This window comes from Oncorhynchus mykiss, chromosome 4 (genome assembly GCF_013265735.2).
Source record: "Oncorhynchus mykiss isolate Arlee chromosome 4, USDA_OmykA_1.1, whole genome shotgun sequence".
NCBI lineage: Eukaryota > Metazoa > Chordata > Actinopteri > Salmoniformes > Salmonidae > Oncorhynchus > Oncorhynchus mykiss.
In genome coordinates, this window is record NC_048568.1 from 31,708,936 (window position 1) to 31,731,376 (window position 22,441).

At 46.0% G+C, this 22,441-nt stretch overlaps 1 protein-coding gene across 10 annotated transcripts in view; it reads left to right on the forward strand.

Moving 5' to 3' along the window:
- LOC110521078 (serine/threonine-protein kinase MRCK alpha) overlaps positions 1-22,441 on the forward strand; it is a 116,936-nt gene that overhangs the window by 76,268 nt on the left and 18,227 nt on the right. For 5 of the 10 annotated variants that reach the window (XM_036976101.1, XM_036976104.1, XM_036976098.1 and 2 more), the window contains 18 exons: positions 87-331; positions 1,384-1,489; positions 4,142-4,266; positions 7,160-7,265; positions 8,691-8,842; positions 9,082-9,173; positions 9,377-9,453; positions 14,915-14,953; positions 17,384-17,494; positions 17,593-17,670; positions 17,890-17,995; positions 18,254-18,390; positions 18,717-18,856; positions 18,983-19,064; positions 19,205-19,424; positions 19,653-19,715; positions 20,565-20,818; positions 21,036-21,375. In XM_036976101.1, the coding sequence (XP_036831996.1) occupies positions 87-331; positions 1,384-1,489; positions 4,142-4,266; positions 7,160-7,265; positions 8,691-8,842; positions 9,082-9,173; positions 9,377-9,453; positions 14,915-14,953; positions 17,384-17,494; positions 17,593-17,670; positions 17,890-17,995; positions 18,254-18,390; positions 18,717-18,856; positions 18,983-19,064; positions 19,205-19,424; positions 19,653-19,715; positions 20,565-20,818; positions 21,036-21,375 (2,473 nt within the window). The remainder of the gene's footprint in view (positions 1-86; positions 332-1,383; positions 1,490-4,141; positions 4,267-7,159; positions 7,266-8,690; positions 8,843-9,081; positions 9,174-9,376; positions 9,454-14,914; positions 14,954-17,383; positions 17,495-17,592; positions 17,671-17,889; positions 17,996-18,253; positions 18,391-18,716; positions 18,857-18,982; positions 19,065-19,204; positions 19,425-19,652; positions 19,716-20,564; positions 20,819-21,035; positions 21,376-22,441) is intronic. The other 5 variants (XM_036976100.1, XM_036976103.1, XM_036976107.1 and 2 more) reach the window with 3 other exon arrangements.

Sequence of the window (22,441 nt, forward strand, 5' to 3'; positions counted from 1 at the left end):
GTGTTCACTAATTTAATACACTCCTGTAATTTCTCTGTTTTCCTGGTTGTGTGAATGTGGCCAACTCCTCTCTTCCTCTGAACCAGAAGCAGGTGGGGCCATCAGCCTCTGTGGTGGGCTCGGACCAGAGCCAGGAGGTGGGGAAGCTGCGGGCCGACCTGGAGAAGAAGACGGGGTTCTACGAGGAGGAGCTGAGCAGGAGGGAGGTGCAGCACGCCAACGAACTCAAGGTCCTCCGCAAGGAGCTCCGCGACGCTGAGGGACAGCAGCTCACCCTGCAGAAAGAGATCCTGGTCCTCAAAGACAAACTGGAGAAGACACGCAGGGAGAGGTGTGTGTCTGTCTACATGTTTATGTCTTTGTGTGTGTAATGGGTTATGTGCGGTAGGGCCTTCCTAGGTTTGGATGTCCACAACACTAGAAAGCACTCATAAAGACATATAGGACAGTTTATCCAGAGATGTAGACATGGCATTCAGACGTGCTTATGGTCTCTGTAGTAGCTATATAGAGCTTGTCCTCTTCCCAGCGAGGGTTATACTGCTGATACTACGATAGCTGATTTTTCCACAGAAAACAAGGAAAACCCAAACAAAACTCTTTCCTCCTCTAAAATCCTTCCTGATGTCAGACATAGTTTATTTCCCAATCTATAGGTGGACATGTGACAAAATAAGAGTTTCCCTAAAGAAACTGTCTGTTTCATGTTCCTTGCCAAGGTTCTTCTGAGTATCATGGTACTGGTGACAACCCTGCCTTCTACTGTAACCGTTCTCCTGAGAAGACCCTTAGACATCTCTTAGAGTTCCTTAGCTCTAACTGCCGTTGTTGGTCTGTTTACTTGAATATTGTCATTCAAATATATTTTTAGTCCAGGAATAGATATACTAAATAAATCTGGTACCGGGAAACAGGTCTATAGAGTTGTCATATTCAGTAGGACAGTTACTCTCTCTTCCTGTAATATTATAGAGATGCCTACCTAACTGTCCTCTTCCTCTTCTTCCCAGCGAGGGTTATATGAGGTAAACATGGTTATAGTTACTTCACCCTGGCCTCTACTGTATTGTACTCAGTGAGGTTTAACTTGAGTTACCTTCTCTCCCCTGACCTAGCTCCCGAGAAGACCCTCATTCCTGTGTTAGTCCCTTAGATCGAACTGGTGTTATCCCCCTCTGCCTCTGTCCAGGTCGAAGAAGCAACATTGCTCTAACGATCTCTCATACAGTCTGGAAGCTATCAGGATGTGCTTTTCTACCCTCTAGCTTAGCATCCCTGGCTAGCCTCGTTCATACAGACATTTGGATACTCTCTCTGAATAGCAGGTTCAGTGTGTTATTGGTGTGTGTGTGATGATGGATCATATCTGTGTGTGTGAGACAGCCAAAGCGAGCGGGAGGAGTTTGAGATGGAGTACAAGCAGAAGTATGAGCGGGAGAGAGTCATTCTGACCGAGGAGAACAGGAAACTCTCCAACGAACTGGACAAGGTGAGATGTTATATATACACACACACACCCTGACCTGAGGTAACCCCTTCTCTCGCTCACAAACACACACACACACACACACACACACACCCTGAGGTGAGGTAACCCCGTCTCTCGCTCACACACACACACACACACCCTGAGGTGAGGTAACCGCCGCCACCAACCTTCTCTCCTGGTAAAGCCAATATAATCACCGTTCAATATCCACCTTCAAAACAGACCACGGTATCCTAAACAGGCAAATGCAACGTCCCGTTGGATCCCAAACTATTGACTTTGGAAGCGGGAAATATGGGAATGAGAAATGGAATTTCCCAAGCAAAATATTTTTGTAGGAGTTGTGATATATTGGACTAAAAGTTCTGTTTGTTTTTGTGGTATTTCCTATTAAATATGAAGAAAAGACTGAGTGCCTTGAAGTTGATAGCATCCATGGAAAACAGGGAGCATTCCCTTTCCTGAACACAACCTGCCAGAGAGTGGTAGTGAGAACAACATTCCCCAAGCCTTCCTGAACACAACCTGCCAGAGAGGGGTAGTGAGAACAACATTCCCCAAGCCTTCCTGAACACAACCTGCCAGGGAGTGGTAGTGAGAACAACATTCCCCAAGCCTTCCTGAACACAACCTGCCAGAGAGTGGTAGTGAGAACAACATTCCCCAAGCCTTCCTGAACACAACCTGCCAGGGAGGGGTAGTGGGAACAACATTCCCCAAGCCTTCCTGAACACAACCTGCCAGAGAGGGGTAGTGAGAACAACATTCCCCAAGCCTTCCTGAACACAACCTGCCAGAGAGTGGTAGTGAGAACAACATTCCCCAAGCCTTCCTGAACACAACCTGCCAGAGAGTGGTAGTGAGAACAACATTCCCCAAGCCTTCCTGAACACAACCTGCCAGAGAGGGGTAGTGAGAACAACATTCCCCAAGCCTTCCTGAACACAACCTGCCAGAGAGGGGTAGTGAGAACAACATTCCCCAAGCCTTCCTGAACACAACCTGCCAGGGAGTGGTAGTGAGAACAACATTCCCCAAGCCTTCCTGAACACAACCTGCCAGAGAGGGGTAGTGAGAACAACATTCCCCAAGCCTTCCTGAACACAACCTGCCAGGGAGTGGTAGTGAGAACAACATTCCCCAAGCCTTCCTGAACACAACCTGCCAGAGAGTGGTAGTGAGAACAACATTCCCCAAGCCTTCCTGAACACAACCTGCCAGGGAGGGGTAGTGGGAACAACATTCCCCAAGCCTTCCTGAACACAACCTGCCAGAGAGGGGTAGTGAGAACAACATTCCCCAAGCCTTCCTGAACACAACCTGCCAGGGAGGGGTAGTGAGAACAACATTCCCCAAGCCTTCCTGAACACAACCTGCCAGGGAGGGGTAGTGAGAACAACATTCCCCAAGCCTTCCTGAACACAACCTGCCAGAGAGTGGTAGTGAGAACAACATTCCCCAAGCCTTCCTGAACACAACCTGCCAGGGAGGGGTAGTGAGAACAACATTCCCCAAGCCTTCCTGAACACAACCTGCCAGGGAGGGGTAGTGAGAACAACATTCCCCAAGCCTTCCTGAACACAACCTGCCAGAGAGTGGTAGTGAGAACAACATTCCCCAAGCCTTCCTGAACACAACCTGCCAGGGAGGGGTAGTGAGAACAACATTCCCCAAGCCTTCCTGAACACAACCTGCCAGGGAGGGGTAGTGAGAACAACATTCCCCAAGCCTTCCTGAACACAACCTGCCAGAGAGGGTATGCAGACAAATTGGCACCCTATTTACTTCTTCTCAACAGGGCCCATAAGGGTCTGTTCAAAAGTAGTGCACTATATAGGGAATGGGGTGCCATTTGGGACACCATTTGATTGTGTTGTTTCACATACAGTACCTTCATACTGAAAGCCAGGATACAAGGATCAGATGATTTTTGGTGGTTGTATATCCTTCTAAAGGTAGCTGTTTCCATTTGGAGAGATGGAATCTTTCCTTGCAAATATTATGTTTAGCCTGTTTAAATTATCCTTCAAACTGTTTTACAACCAACAACTATCTTGCCACTTATCTGATAGTAGCAATATGAACCGGAATGAATTTTCTACTGTCAAACCATTACAGGAAAACACACTCCCTCTGCAACTGTCAAGGAGCGTTCCTCTCCCTCTCCCTCTCTCGCTCCCTTTGCCCTCCCCTCCTCCCCCAGTCTTCCTCTGCCCTACCTTTCCTTACCTTGTCATCAATCTATCTATCAAATGTATTTCATAAAGCCCTTTCAGCAGCTGCCACAAAGTGCTTTTCAGATACCCAGCCTCAAACCCCAAAGACCAAGCAATGCAGAGGCAGAAGCACAGTGGCTAGGGAAAACTCCCTAGAAAGACAGGAACCTAGGAAGAATCCTTGAGGAACCAGGCTCTGAGGGGTGGCCAGTCCTCTTCTGGCTGTGCCAGGTGGAGATTATAAGAGTACATGGCCATTTAGGACAGATTGTTCTTCAATATGTTCAAATAGTCCTCTCTTCTGTCCTCTCTCTTCTGTCCTCTCTCTTCTGTCTTCTTGACTCTGTCCTCTCTCTTCTGTCTCCTCTGTCCTCTCCTCTGTCCTCTCCTCTGTCCTCTCCTCTGTCCTCTCCTCTGTCCTCTCCTCTCCCTCTAGCTGACGCCTATGTTTGAGAAGCTGAGCATTAGCAACAGACAACTGGAGGAGGAGATGAGGGAACTGGCTGACAAGAAGGAGAGTGCTGCTCACTGGGAGGCCCAGATCACTGAGATTATCCAGTGGTGAGTGACATAGACGTATACAGGGCATACATTCACTCTCAAATACACGTCCGCGCATGCTTGCTTACACACACGTACTCTACTTACTCACTCACTCACTCACTCACTCACTCACAAAGGACCCCAAATATTTCGAAGGTCATACAGATGATTTATTGGTCTTTACAATCTCTTCTCCATTCAGAGAAGCTGTCTACAACAGCTGATAGAGAGCGACAGAAAGAAAGAGAGAGAGGAGACCGAGAGCAATACCTAGCTACTGCCGCTTGGCTCTCTTGCCTGACAGGCAATTTGCACATATCACACATACATGCACACTGTACCAGTGAAGTGAAGCAGCGATGAGTGGTGCCCCCTCCCTGCCACTCCAGGCCACTGCAGTAGGAGAAACAGGAAGAGTGTGTCTCAGAGCTCCTTTATGGACCAATAGGAGGAGACCTAGTCAGTACAACTGAATGCATTCAACTGGAATGTGTCTTCCGCATTTAACTCAACCTGTTCAGGGGCAGAATCTGTTCAGTGGCAGAACAACAGATTTTACCGTGTCAGCTCAGGGATTTGATCCAGCAACCTTTTGGTGACTGGGCCAACGCTCCGACCCGCCAGCCCAATAGGAGGCGCTTATATTTGACCTGTTTCACTGCAAGTACGAGTGAGAGGTGTGAAGTGGAAATGTACGCACTCCCCCTGAGACTCTGTCTGAGAGTGGGGGTCATGGACAGGGATCTGAGACTCTCTCTGAGAGTGGGGGTCATGGACAGGGATCTGAGACTCTCTCTGAGAGTGGGGGTCATGGACAGGGATCTGAGACTCCCCCTGAGACTCTCTCTGAGAGTGGGGGTCATGGACAGGGATCTGAGACTCTGTCTGAGAGTGGGGGTCATGGACAGGGATCTGAGACTCTCTCTGAGAGTGGGGGTCATGGACAGGGATCTGAGACTCTCTCTGAGAGTGGGGTCATGGACAGGGATCTGAGACTCTCTCTGAGAGTGGGGTCATGGACAGGGATCTGAGACTCCCTCTGAGAGTGGGGGTCATGGACAGGGATCTGAGACTCTCTCTGAGAGTGGGGTCATGGACAGGGATCTGACACTCCCCCTGAGACTCTCTCTGAGAGTGGGGGTCATGGACAGGGATCTGAGACTCTCTCTGAGAGTGGGGGTCATGGACAGGGATCTGAGACTCCCCCTGAGACTCTCTCTGAGAGTGGGGGTCATGGACAGGGATCTGAGACTCTCTCTGAGAGTGGGGGTCATGGACAGGGATCTGAGACTCTCTCTGAGAGTGGGGTCATGGACAGGGATCTGAGACTCTCTCTGAGAGTGGGGGTCATGGACAGGGATCTGAGACTCCCTCTGAGAGTGGGGGTCATGGACAGGGATCTGAGACTCTCTCTGAGAGTGGGGTCATGGACAGGGATCTGACACTCCCCCTGAGACTCTCTCTGAGAGTGGGGGTCATGGACAGGGATCTGAGACTCTCTCTGAGACTCTCTCTGAGAGTGGGGGTCATGGACAGGGATCTGACACTCCCTCTGAGAGTGGGGTCATGGACAGGGATCTGAGACTCTGTCTGAGAGTGGGGGTCATGGACAGGGATCTGAGACTCTCTCTGAGAGTGGGGTCATGGACAGGGATCTGAGACTCCCTCTGAGAGTGGGGGTCATGGACAGGGATCTGAGACTCTCTGAGAGTGGGGTCATGGACAGGGATCTGACACTCCCTCTGAGACTCTCTCTGAGAGTGGGGGTCATGGACAGGGATCTGACAATCCATCTGAGACTCTCTCTGAGAGTGGGGGTCATGGACAGGGATCTGACACTCCCTCTGAGACTCTCTCTGAGAGTGGGGGTCATGGACAGGGATCTGACACTCCCTCTGAGACTCTCTCTGAGAGTGGGGTCATGGACAGGGATCTGAGACTCCCCCTGAGACTCCCCCTGAGAGTGGGGTCATGGACAGGGATCTGACACTCCCTCTGAGAGTGGGGGTCATGGACAGGGATCTGAGACTCCCTCTGAGAGTGGGGGTCATGGACTGGCCCAGGGATCTGACACTGCCTCTGAGAGTGGGGGTCATGGACAGGGATCTGACACACCCTCTGAGAGTGGGGGTCATGGACAGGGATCTGACACTCCCTCTGAGAGTGGGGGTCATGGACAGGGACTCATCCCGTCTGAATCTGCCCAGGGTCAGAACAACAGATTTTTCACCTTGTTGACACGAGGATTCGAACTTGCAAGAATTCGGTTACTGGCCCAACTTTCTAACCGCAAGGCTACCTGCCGGACCACAGGGACCTCTAGTGGGGGAAATGTGTATGTACAGACCAGGGAGGATGTGACTGGGACTGGAGGAAGCCTATTCACAACCCTGCATGTATTTACACATAGAAGCTGTATCAAATGGCACCATATTGCCTATTCAGGTCACTACTTTTGACCAGAGCCCAAACCCATAGGGCTCTGTTCAAACGCAGAGCACCATATAGGGAATAGGGTGCCATTTGGTACACGTCCTTAGTATAATACTCATTAGGGTAATGGTGAGTTAATGTGACCTTAGCTGGCATGTAGTTTGTGTTAGGGAGGCCCAGTTAAAGTCAAAGGTTTGATGAGGATATATGTAATGTATACTGCAGATAGTTGTGAGGGCATATACTGTTCATATACTGATAGCTGTATTTATTGACTGTGTGACAGGGTCAACCTGAGTTCATGTATAAGGTCTGGTACATGGAGTGATTAGTGTGATGCCTAGGGCTAACTATAGGGTGTGTGTTTCTGTGTGTGTGCGCCAAACAGGATTGTGAGTGTTTGCATAATGATGTGAGTGTATGTTATGGAAAGGTTTGTTTGTGCGTAATGTGGAGTGTGTGTGTGTGTGTGTTCCAGGGTGAGCGATGAGAAGGATACGCGAGGCTATCTCCAGGCTCTGGCCAGTAAGATGACTGAAGAACTGGAGGGACTGAGGAACACCAGCCTGGGAGCCAGGGCTACGGTGAGACGTGTACTTTCTAAATTTTGTTAGGTTACAGCCTAATTCTAAAAACATTAACTCCTCAATCTACACACAATACCCCATAATGACAAACAGGTTGGCACACCTGTATTTGGGGAGTTTCTCCCATTATTTTCTGTAGATCCTCTCACGCTCAGACAAGTTGGTTGGGGAGTGTTGCTGGACAGCTCTTTTCACGTCTTCAGAGATGTTAGATCGGGTTCAACTCTAGGCTCTGGCTGAGCCAGTCAAGGACATTCAGAGACTTGTCATGAAGCCACTCCTGCGTTGTCTTGGCTGTGCGCTTAGGGTCGTTGTCCTGTTGGAAGGTGAATCTTCGCCCCAGTCTGAGGTCCTGAGCCCACCGGAGCAGGTTTTCATCAAGAATCTCTCTGTACTTTGCTCCGTTCATCTTTGCCTCGACCCTGCCACTGAAAAACATCTCCACAGCATGATGCTGCCCCCACCATGCTTCACCGATGGGATGGTGCCTGGTTTCCTACAGATGTGACGCTTGGCATTCAGGCCAAAGATTTCAATCTTGGTGTCATCAGACCAGAGAATCTTGTTTCTCATGGTCTGAGTGTCTTTAGGTGCGTTTTTGGCAAACTCCATGTGCCTTTTACTGAGGAGTGGCTTACGTCTGGCCATTCTACCATAAAGGCCTGATTGGTGGAGGGCTGCAAAGATGGTTGTCCTTCTGGAAGGTTCTCCCATCTCTACAGAGTAACTCTGGAGCTCTGTCAGAGTGACCTTTGGTTTCTTGGTCACAAGGCCCTTCTCCTCCGATTGCTCAGTTTGTTCGGGCGGCTCTCGGAAGAGTCTTGGTAGTTCCAAACTTCTTCCATTTAAGAATTATTGAGGCCACTGTGTTTTTGGGGACCTTCAACCGTTACCCAGATCCTGTCTTTGAGCTCTACGGACAATTCCTTCGACCTCATGGCTTGGTTTTTGCTCTGACATGCACTGTCAACTGTTGGACCTTATATAGACAGGTGTGTGCCTTTCCAAATCACACCCATTCAATTTAATTTACCACAGGTGGACTCCAATCAAGTTGTAGAAACATCTCAAGGATGATCAATGGAAACAGGATGCACCTGAGTTCAATTTCGAGTCTCATAGCAAAGGGTCTGAATAGTTATGTAAATAAGATATTTGTTTTTTATTTTTAATACATTTGCAAACTGTATCATAATACGTAGATTGATAAGGATTTTTTTTTGTAAATAAGGCTGTAACGAAACGTGGAAAAAGTCCAGGGGTCTGAATACTTTACGAATGCACTGTACACACACACACACACACACTACACACACACACACACACACACACACACACACACACTACACACACACCTCACATCTGCATTGAACTTTCCCTTCTTTCTTTACCTCTGTCTCGCACTCTCCCTTCCCCCAACAGCAGGACATGCCGTGGAAGGTGCGGAGGTTTGCTAAGCTGGACATGTCAGCCCGTCTGGAGCTGCAGTCTGCACTGGACGCTGAGATCAGAGCCAAACAGACCATCCAAGACGAACTGAACAAAGTCAAGGCCTCCAACATCTCCACTGAGTGGTACGTCCACTGCTGCTCTTACTTACTTACTTACTTCTACTTTTAAGCTCTTACTTAGTCTAAGAACTACACTGAGAATACACTGAATCTTTACATGGGACGCCAGGCACAATAAAGTGCAGTACATTGCAATCTGTCAAAGTCTGAACCACCATTGCTCTGTTACACTTGCATGATCTGATTTGCATGATCTGACCTTGTTGACATTCTCTTGTTCCTCCATCCTCCTCTCTCCTCAGTAAACTGCAGGAGTCGGAGACTAAGAACCAGGACCTGCTGGCTGAGATAGAGAGGCTGAAGAAGGATACAGAGGAGTTCCGCCTGCGTAGGGGTGAGACTGGAACCATCACCTCTGACCTGTGTTACTCCTCTCCACCCCATGTTTTCTATTTGAGTGACAACCTTTTAGTTTTTCTATGGAATAACTGGACCAACTAAGAAATGGGAGAGCGGGAGCCGGGAGAGCGCCACATCTTCTCTGTGCTAAAGCCACTTCACCGTACAGCATGCTGATGTGATGGTTGTCTTCTGTAGGTGTGAAACACCAGGACTCCCAGAACTCTTTCCTGGCCTTCCTCAACGCCCCCACCTCAGCCCTGGACCAGTTTGATGTAAGTAACCTAAATCATCTGTTCTGAATTCCATTGTCTCTGATTCATTTAAATATTAGATTCATTCTTTAATCAACCTTTATTTTTATTTATTTTTTTGTGAGTGGCTGTTCCTTCCTTCACTTAAAAGGCAACATTGATTTTGTTCAGAACATTCATCTTCTTTTATTGATTTAGTTTCTTTCATTTGTATGAATATTTCACATCTTGTTTTTATTTGGTTCTCCATGCTTCCATGTTCTGCTATATCAGGACTCTTTCTCCTCATCCTCATCCTCTTTAATTGAGTTTTGGGAAGACGTAAGTTTCTGTTGGGCAGTGGGCAACGTGTGTGTGTGTGTGTGGAGCCTTAGACTGTAGATAGACTATAAGCTAACTAGCTGCCTCGTAAAGAGTGGTGATGTCATTTGATCCAGTGTTTGTGTGAGTTCGTGACCCATACCCTTCTGTGTCCATCTGTGTGCGTGTCTGTGAGCATCGTTTTGAGAAGGTGTGCAAGTGCACACTTCAGGAAAAGGGTGGATAATTGTGACGGAGCCATTGAGTGAGGGTTTGGGCTCCTTGGCTTTTAGCTAAGACTTAAAGTGGAACTGACACCGTGTCATATATGAAACAAACAGATATCATGTTATGTATCATATTAAAATCAGTCCAAAATATCAAATTCTCAGTTTATGCTACAAAACCAACTTTATAAGAGGTTTTAAAAGTAGGTTCTATTTGACTCAACATTCCATGACGTAGAGTTTTTATTTTATTTATTTAACTGGAGAGTAAGGCATAGTTGGGATAATATATGGATACAGTTTAATGCATGATCAATGTACTGTAATTCAATCCATTTCTTGGTAGTCCAACATATTGCTATCAGGTTGTAAATCTCAGCTGGCCTGGTACATTATTTGGCTGCCTCCTGCCATTCGGGATTCAGTTTGAATGACAGTATTTTTAACAAAAACGGACGGGTGTAACCAAGGCTGAGAAGGTTAATACAATGAAAGTAACAAGGGCAATGATCACAAGTCAGTCATAACGTGGCTAATAGGCTAGCTTAGCTATTTATGCAGGAATTTATTTAGCAAGCTGAAAACATGCAGCCTTAACGTTAGCTAGCTTCTGGGAGGATGACGTGTCATTGGGTGAGTGACCGACTTTTCCCCTCATATCTTTGTCTCTGGCTACAGCTAGATTTCTAGGTGTCATTTGGTTAGCTAGTAAGAAATGTGAATCACTTTGCTAGCTAGCTATTATGAACTTGAATGATTGTTATCCACAGTTGGCATATCTCTTAGTTGTCAATCAAATGTATTTGGCATCGATCGAATGGGCAGGCAAGTTCCCATTCAATTATAACAAGTGGGTTGGGACTAGCATGCATTGGCAGGCAAGCTGCAGAAGGGCGAGCCAGCTACTCTTTCCCCATCGTTTATCAGTGCAATTTTGGAGGAAAAGTTAGAGGGTTAATCCACTATTCCCTCATTAGATTTGAGCTCATCTCGTTCTGGCTAACATTAGTTGTTGATCTTGTTGTTGTTGATGTGCATAGGCAACTGAGGGAGAGCGAGCCAACCTTTTCATGGTTGTTTGACTGTAAAGTTCCCAAATGTAACAGAACCCCTGTGGTATTTTTATATTTGCAGAAATCCATTCAGTTGTATTTTGTGGCTTTTGGCAAATGCTGCCTAAAGATGTAATGGCATGCTGTTACTACAGCATTTAAACACACAGTCATAGTGAATGATGGCAGGCCCTTGTGACAAATGGCTTATTTGCATATAGGCCTACTGTAGCTCTGATTGTCTATTGCGCACCGGTCTGTGTAGACTCCGGTCCTGGGCTAGACCGATGTTTGTTAGGTTTTATTTACAGCAGTGTCTATTGATTGTCAAAAAAGCACAGCTGCTTTCCCCCTCTATATTGCTAAAGAATTTTCACAAATACCTTACTCTGTCGTTCCCAAACATTCTATGAAGGTATGAACACTTAGATATGGTAATTTTCAAGTTGTCGCATGTCAGAGAAAACAGAAACGAACATTTTAATTAAATTATTCATACCCCTTGACTTATTCCACAATGTATTGAAAATTAAATACAGAAATGTTTTATTTACATAAGTATTCACACTCTTGAGTCCGTACTTTGTAGACGTGATTACAGCTCTGAGTCTTTATTGGTAAGTCTCTGAGAGCTTTGCAAACCAGGATTGTATGTATTTGCACATGTATTATTTGGTTTATTCTTCAAGCTCTGTTGTTTGTTGATCATTGATAGGACAGCCATTTTCAAGTCTTGCCTTAGATTTTCAAGATTTAAGTCAAAACTGTAACTCAGCCACTCAGCCACATTGAATGTCATCTTGGTAAGCAACTCCAGTGTATATTTTAAATTATTTATTTTATTTCACCTTTATTTAACCAGGTAAGCTAGTTGAGAACAAGTTCTCATTTGCAACTGCGACCTGGCCAAGATAAAGCATGGCAGTTCGACACACACAACAACACAGAGTTACACATGGAATAAACAAAATATAGTCAATAATACAGTAGAAAAAAGGGATAAAAAGTATATCTGGCCTTGTGTTTTAGGTTATTGTCCTGCTGAAAGGTGAATTTGTCTTTCAGTGTCTGTTGGAAAGCAGACTGAAACAGGTTTTCTCTAGGATTTTGCCTGTGCTTATAGCTGTTTTCCATTTCTATATATCCACCCCAAAAACAATCTTGCCAATGGCAGGCATACCCATAGAATGATGTGGCCACCACCAGCTTGAAAACATGAAGAGTGATACTCAGTGATGAGTTGTCGGATTTGTCCCAGACATAACATTTTGTATTCAGGACAAGAAGTTAATTTCTTTACCACATTTGTTATGCAGTATTACTTCAGTGCCTTGTTGCAAACAGGATGCATGTTTTGGAATAGTTTTATTATGTACAGGCTAGTATTATGGAGTAACTACAACATTGTTCATCCGTCTTTAGTTTTCTCATATCACAACCATTAAACTGTTTTAAATCACCATTGGCCTCATGTTAAAATCCCTGAGTGTGTTGATACACCATCCAAAGCCTAATTAATTAACTTCACCATGCTCAAAGGGATATTCAGGGTCTGCTTTTTTTCAATTGTATCCTTATGTCTACCTACTTTGCAAGGCATTGCAGGCTTTGTGGTTGAATCTGTGCTTGAAATTCACTACTCGATTGAGGGACCTTCGAGATAATTGTACTGTATGTGTGGTGTACAGAGATTAATTCATTCAAAACGCATGTTAAACACTATTAGGGTTGCACATTTTGGGGAATATAGGTGGAAACTTTCCGTGGGAATTAACGGGGATATATTTACCATATCATATGGAGACAGAAACAGAAACCTTTTACCTCATCAAATCAAACTTGCTATGTCACATGCGCCAAATACAACAGGTGTAACAACCTTAGTGAAATGCTGACTTACAAGCCCTTAACCAACAATGCAGTTTTAAGAAAATACCAAAAAGAAAAGTAAGATATAAGAAAAACAAATAATTAAAGAGCAGCAGTAAATAACAATAGCAGGGTTATACACAAGGGGTACCGGTACAGAGTCAATGTGTGGGGGCAGGGGGGGGGGGTACAAATAGTCTGGGTAGCCATTTGATTAGCTGTTCAGGAGTTTTGTGGCTTGGGGGTAGAAGCTGTTTAGAAGCCTCTTGGACCTAGACTTGGTGCTCCAGTACCGCTTGCCGTGTGGTAGCAGAGAGAAGAGTCTGTGACTAGGGTGGCTGGAGTCTTTGACAATTTTTAGGGCCTTCCTTTGACACCGCCTGGTATAGAGGTCCTGGATGGCAGGAAGCTTGGCCCCAGTGATGTACTGGGCCGTACGCATTACCCTCTGTAGTGCCTTGCGGTCGGAGGCCGAGCAGTTGCCATACCAGGCAGTGATGCAACCCGTCAGGATGCTCTCGACGGTGCAGCTGAGGACCCATGCCACATCTTTTCAGTCTCCTGTGTGGGAATAGGTTTTGTCGTGCCCCCTTCACAACTGTGTTAGTGTGCTTGGACCATGTTGGTTTGTTGGTGATGTGGATGCCAAGGAACTTGAAGCTCTCAACCTGCTCCACTACAGCTCCGTCCATGAGAATGGGGGCGAGTGTAAACTGAGTGTAAAACATGGTCATCGTGGATGTTCAATTATATTCCTCTTACTATAAAATAATGGCATGGTACTTATAAGCATCTCTTGTCAGCTAAACGAACAAGCCAACAGCCTATGGCATGGAACATAGCCAGATAACATACAGTAGGCCAACTCATTCTGTTCTTCTGAAATACATTTTCTTCATATCATAATGTTTCTTTAGACCTGTCTGAAATAAATAATGGATTTATTGTGATGGTGTTTATTTAACTGATTGATTATACTTTTTTTACATGTAGATGTTCCAAAGGCGTTATCAGCGGCTTGTACTCCGCTTGCTTGGAGGCCTGGAGATACTAAACATGTTTATGATATTTAACTGTCAATTACCGTGACACCGCCTGCCTTTTGCATAACCGCCACAGCTCTAATTGTGTGTACATTTTGAATTCAAGCTATAACTCAACCAAATGTGTAAAAAGTAATGGGGTGTGAATACTTTCTGAAGGAAATGTATATGAACAGCTTTTAGTAAGATTTCATGTTGCTAAAACGCTGTCAATTCGACTTTAAAATAATTTTGTAGACTGAGGATTCCTTGTATTGTATTTATTAAGGATCCCCATTAGTTCCTGCTAAGACAGCAGCTACTCTTCCTGGGGTCCAGCAGAAATGATGGCAGTAATATAGTTTCTAATACAAAACATTTTCTCATTAAAATACATTTTACAACAGATTTCACAATTCATTAAATGTGTGCCCTTCGGCCACTACTCTACTACAACACACATTCCAGGTGTACATGTGTATAGTGTGTTTGTACCTTTGTGTGTGACTCTTCACAGTCCTCGCTGTTCCATAAGGTGTATTTTTCTTTGTATTTTTTTTATATCTGATTCTACTGCTTTGGTCAGTTACTTGATGTTACTAGAGTTCCATGTAGACATTCACTCTACGGACATTCTTTAAAGTCATCCATGGCTACTTGACTTTGAGTCCAGACACTACAGAACATACCTCTGTTTAATACCCTGTAGTGAGCTTCCCTTTCACACGGTAGTACCATCACGAGTTCCCAGATTTAGACCTAGAGTCTACGTCCCAAAACAGCACCCTATTCCCCACAGTGCACTGGGGCTCTGGTGAAAAATTGCGCACTGTGTAGGCAAAAGGGTGGCGTTTTGGGACGTTGCCAGAGATTGCCCTACCCAGTCCTTCAGTGCCATGTGGACATCTTCAACAAATAGATAGGACACAAAAAAGGAATGGTAGCCTATTTAATGTTTACATCTCTCCATTTCTCTATCCCTCTCTCTGTCCCTCTCTCCCCCCCACTGAAGCGCTCTCCATCAGTTGGGCCAACTAGCAAAGGCAGACGTGTAAGCTAAGCAGCAGCTCTGTGCTTGTTATTTTGTCTGTGCCCAATCATCCTCTGAATCTCAATCCGGTCTTTTGCATGAATGGGAATACATTGTCTGTGTTGTGTTGATTGTATGCTTGGGGAAAAAGCAACCTTGGACTTTCAAATAAGTTATATCAAATGCTTCCTTGTAGTAAGGAGCCTGTTACTGCAATGGCCTGCACTGTAGGCCTCCAATTAGCTACACTAGCCTAGCCTATATGTTGTTGTCCTCCAAGATTTCCCCAAACCAAAAGCATGGTGTATGGTGGTGCTGTTCTCTCGTGGTACGGTCAGCATGGTCAATAGGTTATGTGTAGCGCTCCTGTCATGTGCATGGTTCATGGGTTTGTGGTCCAACCTCTAGGCTTCCTAATGACCAATGGGGTGGTCAGTCCTATATCTACTATGACCACAATCCCCATTTACCTTTTTAATACTGTGCATCTACCTGGTTCAATGGATTTCTTGCTTTTCCCTCTAAGCATGGATGGTGCTTTTTGGTCCCTCTTGGTTTCCTTACTTTCTACCAGCTCCCGAACACCATGGCTGCATTCCAAACACTTCACAGACACACCCTCTCCCCTCAGCCCTCAAATTAAGTGGACACTTCTGATTACGTATCATGACGTCTGATGAGTTTACAGGGAGGAAGGATTTCATTTTAAATGGACCACCCTTGCCCGGAAATTCATCACTCGTTCGTCCCCCGACGGTAGCTTGTGGGTGCTTTATATGCGCTACAGTCAATTGAGTGCATGTCTACTTATATTAAATATGTAATTATTAATATACGCCTACTGTACAATAGCTATCACGTTAATTAGCTAACTAACGTTAGCCTGCCTAGCTGGAACAGAAGGAAAATGTTTTATTTCTACCATTTCCAAAAGATAACCAAACAAAAACATCATTACTTTTACGAGAAGTGTTTCTGCAATAGTAGCACAATTTCTAACTTTGTTTTTACTTACACTTGTATGTTGAATCCATATTGACGTTGGGGTTTTATGTTTTGGCTTTTCTTAGCGGATGTACAATCGTCTCAAATTGAATTATGGGGCCCCGAAGTGAACATAATTGTACACTTGCAAACTAGAGGTCGACCAATTAGGATTTTTCAATACCGATTATTGGAGGACCATAAAAGCCGATTTTGTATTTTTTTAAATTTATTTGTAATAATGACAATTACAACAATACTGAATTAACACTTATTTTAACTTAATATAATACATCAATAAAATCAATTTAGCCTCAAGTAAATAATGAAATGTTAAATTTGGTTTAAATAATGCAAAAACAAAGTGTTGGAGAAGAAAGTAAAAGTGCACTATGTGCCATGTAAGAAAGCTAATGTTTCAGTTCCTTGCTCAGAACATGAGAACATATGAAAGCTGGTGGTTCCTTTTAACATGAATCTTCAATATTCCCAGGTAAGAAGTTTTAGGTTGTAGTTATTATAGGAATTATAGGACTATTTCCCTCTATACCATTTGTATTTCATTAACCTTTGACTATTGGATGTTCTTATAGGCACTTTAGTATTGCCAGTGTAACAGTATAGCTTCCTTCCCTCTCCTCGCTCCTCCCTGGGCTCGAACCAGCAACACACCGACAATTAGCACGCGCTAACTAGCTAGCCATTTCACTTCGGTTACACGAGCCTCATCTCGGGAGTTGATATGCTTGAAGTCATAAACAGCGCAATGCTTGACGCACAACGAAGAGCTGCTGGCAAAACGCACGAAAGTGCTGTTTGAATGAATGTTTACGCGCCTGCTTCTGCCTACCACCGCTCCGTCAGATACTTGTATGCTCAGTCAGATTATATGCAGGACACGCTAGATAATATCTAGTAATATCATCAACCATGTGTAGTTAACTAGTGATTATGATTGATTGTTTTTTATAAGATAAGTTTAATGCTAGCTAGCAACTTACTGCATTCGCGTAACTCCTTGTGGAGTGCAACGAGAGAGAGGCAGGTCGTTATTGCGTTGGGCTAGTTAAGGTTGCAAGATTGGATCCCCTGAGCTGACAAGGTGAAAATCTGTCGTTCTGCCCCTGAACAAGGCAGTTAACCCACTGTTCCTAGGCACCCAAAAATACAGATTTACGATTGTTATGAAAACTTGAAATCGGCCCTAATTAGTCGGCCATTCCGAATAATCGGTCGACCTCTATTGCAAACTCCATTAAAAATGAGGGCTGAGTGGCTTATGTTGCAAACTTCCCTTGCTTGGCTAATCATTTGGACCGACGATAAATATGGCCGCGGGGATTTCCCCCAAGGTGCTTAAGGCGAGAGGGTAAGTGAAGGAGGGTGTGTCTGAGTTTGAAACGCAGCCCATGTCTTCCATGTCCTGTAACTCCTTTTATTCTTTCTTTCTACCGCTCTTTTCTCCAGGTGGACTCTGTGGATAACTTCACTCCCTCCAACACCCCATCCAGGGACGAGGACTCCAAAACGTCTCGCTCACGGTCGCCCTCCATGGCCAGCGACGTGGAGCCCATTGAGGTGAACGCTGACCTCTGAATTTTGACCACTACGCTGGTTTATAGCGTAGGTATATATTTTGCTGTACTCAAATCTCTCTCTCTTCTCCCACACTCCAGTTGATAGACCCACGAACAGTCCAGACCCCCACCATGCGACCAGGAGGCTATGGTAGTATCGGCCGCTCATCACCCAAGGTAAGACCTGACATCCTCCTTGTTCTACTGTTTTAACCACAGTCAATACATTGTAATGTCAATCCCATGGACCTGACAAAGACCAAGCTAAGATTAATATGCTTACCTTTTCTGTACTTAAATAAAATGTCCCTTTAATGTGTGTGTGTGTGCGCACAACCTTTCTGTATTTGTCCTATGTGTTTTGACCGGCCGTCTGTTCTCCTCTGTCACCTGCAGCCCAAAGCCCACCAGTTTGTGGTGAAGTCCTTCAGTGCTCCCACCAAGTGTAACCAGTGCACCTCTTTGATGGTGGGACTCATTCGCCAGGGCTGCACCTGTGAAGGTAGAACAGGGGAGAAGGGGAGTGATAAACGTGGGGAGGAGGAGGAGAAGAGAGCGAGGAAGACAGATGGGAGAATGAGGAGAGAGGGGAATAAAGGGAGGAAGACTGGGATTTGAGAAAAGGGAGTGAAGGAAAAGCTAGGATGGAAGCAGGAAGAGTGAAGTGGGACTAGACCGAGGTGGCAGTACATTCTCTTTTAATGCTTGATGTGGCTACACATGGATAAAACCCCTCCTTCTCTCCTGTCTGGTCCTGTAGTGTGTAACTTCTCGTGCCACGTGACGTGTGCTGACAAGGCTCCAGCGGTGTGCCCCGTGCCACACGACCAGACCAGGGGGCCGCTGGGCATCGACCCCCAGAGGGGCATTGGCACCGCCTACGAAGGACACGTCAGAGTACGTAACACACAGAATATTGTATTTGTTTATGCACTTTCAAAACCTTTTTGTTGAAATTTCCTGCTGGAGTAGCTCCCTACATGTGAATTAAAGTGGACCTTTAAAAACTTCTATCTTACCTTGTATGTATAGCCTCTCTATCAGGGGCTGACCTGTGTGTATTTTTGAGGTTTGCCTGTTAACGGTGTGTGTGTATAATAAAATATGTCTGTCTGTAGTACTGGGATGGGAAAAAACCCTGCACAACCAATAGCTCCCCAAAAAAAGGGGTTGGGTCTATGTGGGAGACTAAAGTGTTTGTCTGTCCCTGTGTGTGTTCCCAGGTGCCCAAGCCCACAGGGGTGAAGAAGGGTTGGCAGCGGGCGGTGGCGGTGGTGTGTGATTTCAAGCTCTTCCTGTACGAGCTGGGAGAGGGCAAGACCACAACGCCCAGTGTGGTCGTCAGTCAGGTCATAGACATGAGGTAAGGACTACAACCTGAGCGCTGTCTGAACTACAACTCCCATTAATGGGAGAGAGATGGCTGCTTATTAGTATTACCTCTGGGTTTAGTTCTTTAGTTCACTCTCTCTCCTTTTTTGTTTTCCAGGGATGAGGAGTTTTCAGTCAGCTCTGTTCTGGCGTCGGACGTCATTCATGCCAGTCGCAAGGACATCCCATGTATATTCAGGGTTAGCCTTTTATTCATGAATACATGCATTTATACATTCATACGTTTACTCCGTGATTACTCCCCCACCTTGTTCCACAGTCTTCAGCCGTTCTGAAAGCTGTCTCCTATCTTAGTACCTCTGACCTCTTACCCCTCCAGGTGACGGCATCCCAGCTCTCCCCCTCCTCCAGTCACAAGCCTTCCATCCTGATCCTGGCCGACAGCGACCACGAGAGGAACAAGTGGGTGGGGCTTCTCAACGAGCTGCAGCGCATCCTCAAGAAGAACAAGCTGAAGGAGCGCTTCGTCTACGTGCCCAAAGAGGCCTACGACAGCACGCTGCCGCTCATCAAGACCACGCAGTCCGCCGCTATTATAGGTTGGTGGAGGACGCACACACAGCCTCTTTATTTTGGCCATGTAGTACTGAAGTCAATATATGGACATGAACAAAACTCTATCTGACTAGTTTGTAGTGTAGAGCCATTACATGTTGAGCTGCAGTCTCCCTCTGTCATTACCATGGTCCTAATGACTGCAGTACAGATGCACCTTTGGCCGTGCAGTAGACTCTGAATCAAATGTCCTCTTGTTGTTTTCTCTTCAGATCACGAGCGTGTTGCCCTGGGCAATGAGGAAGGCCTTTATGTCATCCATGTCACCAAAGATGGTAAGACTTTAGTACCCACCTGGAGATGGTAAGACTTTAGTACCCACCTGGAGATGGTAAGACTTTAGGACCCACCTGGAGATGGTAAGACTTTAGGACCCACCTGGAGATGGTAAGACTTTAGGACCCACCTGGAGATGGGGAAACTTTAGGACCCACCTGGAGATGGGGAGACTTTAGGACCCACCTGGAGATGGGAGACTTTAGGACCCACCTGGAGATGGTAAGACTTTAGGACCCACCTGGAGATGGGGAGACTTTAGGACCCACCTGGAGATGGGGAGACTTTAGGACCCACCTGGAGATGGGGAGACTTTAGGACCCACCTGGAGATGGGGAGACTTTAGGACCCACATGGAGATGGGGAGACTTTAGGACCCACCTGGAGATGGGGAGACTTTAGGACCCACCTGGAGATGGTGAGGCGTTAGGACCCACCTGGAGATGGTGAGGCGTTAGGACCCACCTGGAGATGGTGAGGCGTTAGGACCCACCTGGAGATGGTGAGGCGTTAGGACCCACCTGGAGATGGTGAGGCGTTAGGACCTACCTGGAGATGGGGAGGTTTTAGGACCCACCTGGAGATGGTGATGCACTTCACCCATTATGCAGTTGAATTCTCACCACGTTAGCTATCACAGTGGAGAAGTTTTTGACCACTCTCTCTGCCTGCTCTCTCCCTCTCCTCTCCCCCCTCTTTCCCCTTCTCTCCCCCTTCCTGACTGTCTCCCTCTCCTCTCCACCCTCCTCTTTTCCCCTTCTCTCCCCCCTCCTTTTTTCCCGTCCTCTTTCACTTCCTCTTCTCCTTCTCTCCTCTCTCCCCTCCTCTGACCTCTCCTGACCTAACAGAGATCATCCGTGTTGGGGACAATAAGAAGGTCCATCACATTGACCTGGTCCCCCAGGAGCAGCTCCTAGCAGTCATCTCCGGCCGTAACCGCCACGTCCGTCTCTTCCCCATGGCCGCGCTGGACGGACGGGAGATGGACTCCTACAAGCTGACCGAGACCAAGGGCTGCACGGCGCTGGTGTCCGGCTCCGTCCGAAACAACTCCTTCACCTGTCTGTGTGTGGCCATGAAGAGACAGGTCATCTGTTACGAGGTGGGTGGTGTGTGCAGGAAGGATGGGGTTGGTGGGACTTTTACAAGCCGTTTTACGCTTTCGTGTGTTACAAATTATGTAATATAACTTTGATCATAAAATATATTTTAAACCAATATATAGGCTCTATTTATGGGATTATGAAGGGTCGATTAAGCCTAAAAATATTAAAGAATTAACTCCCAAAATAACAACATGATGGTTCTATGTCTCCCAGGTGAACAAGAGCAAGGCACGTCACCGCCGATTGCAGGAGCTCCAAACCCCAGGTCCCGTCCAGTGGATGGGTCTCCTGAGCGAACGGCTGTGTGTGGGCTACCAGGCTGGCTTCACGCGCTACAGCATCCACGGGGACTGTGCCCCGGTCAGCCTGTTGCACCCCGAGGACCACACCCTAGCCTTCATATCCCAGCAGGCCCTGGATGCTCTTTGTGCCGTGGAGATCTCCTCCAAGGAACTACTGCTCTGCTTCTCAGCCATAGGGGTCTACGTGGACTCGCAGGGCCGCCGCTCGCGCCAGCAGGAGTTGATGTGGCCTGCCGTGCCCAACTCTGCCTGTGAGTTCTGCACAACTGTGTTAAAGCCCAATTCTGCCACTTTTCAACCTCATATTCACTATCCAGCACCATACCAGTGTCTTCATGTGTGAAACGGAGCGTTTTTCTGATCTGTGGTTAAAAAGAGAAGAAGAAAGGTCCTAAAAAATTGCTTCTCTGTGACATCACAGGGTAGGATTAAAATATAAAAAAAAACATTGATATTCAAAACCTGCAGTGAGTTTCTAGCTCAAGGGAAGGTATTGTCTTGCTCACCACGTCACTTCAGTGTTTAAAAATCACTTTTTAAAATGTTTCAATTTTGATGATGTAATCGGGTAGAACTTTAACTATGTTGATACTGGGTTTGTGCTGGAGATAATCGATATGAGATTGAAAAGTGGTGGAGTTGCCCTTTAACCTTTTCATAAACCAAGTGTTTTATATAAGGTTTTATTTCTCCATTGTTTACAAACAACAGGAACAGCGACTCCGAGATGCTGGCCTTCTAGGCAGAGTTACAAAGAAAAAGCCATATCTCAGACTGGCCAATAAAAATAAAAGATTAAGATGGGCAAAAGAACACAGACACTGGACAGAGGAAGATTGGAATTTTTTTTTATGGACAGATTCATTTAAGTTTGAGGTGTTCAGATCACAAAGAAGAACATTGGTGAGACGCAGAACAAATGAGAAGATGCTGGAGGGGTGCTCAACTCCCTCTGTCAAGCATGGTGGATGCAATGGGATGGTCTGGGGGTGCTTTGGTGGTGGCAAAGTGGGGGATTTCTACAGGGTAAAAGAGATATTGAAGAAGGAAGGCTATCACTCCATTTTGCAATGCCGTGCCATACCCTGTGGACGGTGCTTAATTGGAGCCAATTTCCTCCTACAAAATGACCCAAAGCACAGCTCCAAAATATGCAATAACTATTTAAGGAAGAAGCAGTCAGCTGGTATTCTGTCTGTAATGGAGTGGCCAGCACAGTCACTGGATCTCAACCCTATTGAGCTGTTGTGGGAGCAGCTTGACCGTATGGTACGTAAGAAGTGCCTATCGAGCCAATCCAACTTGTGGGAGGTGTTT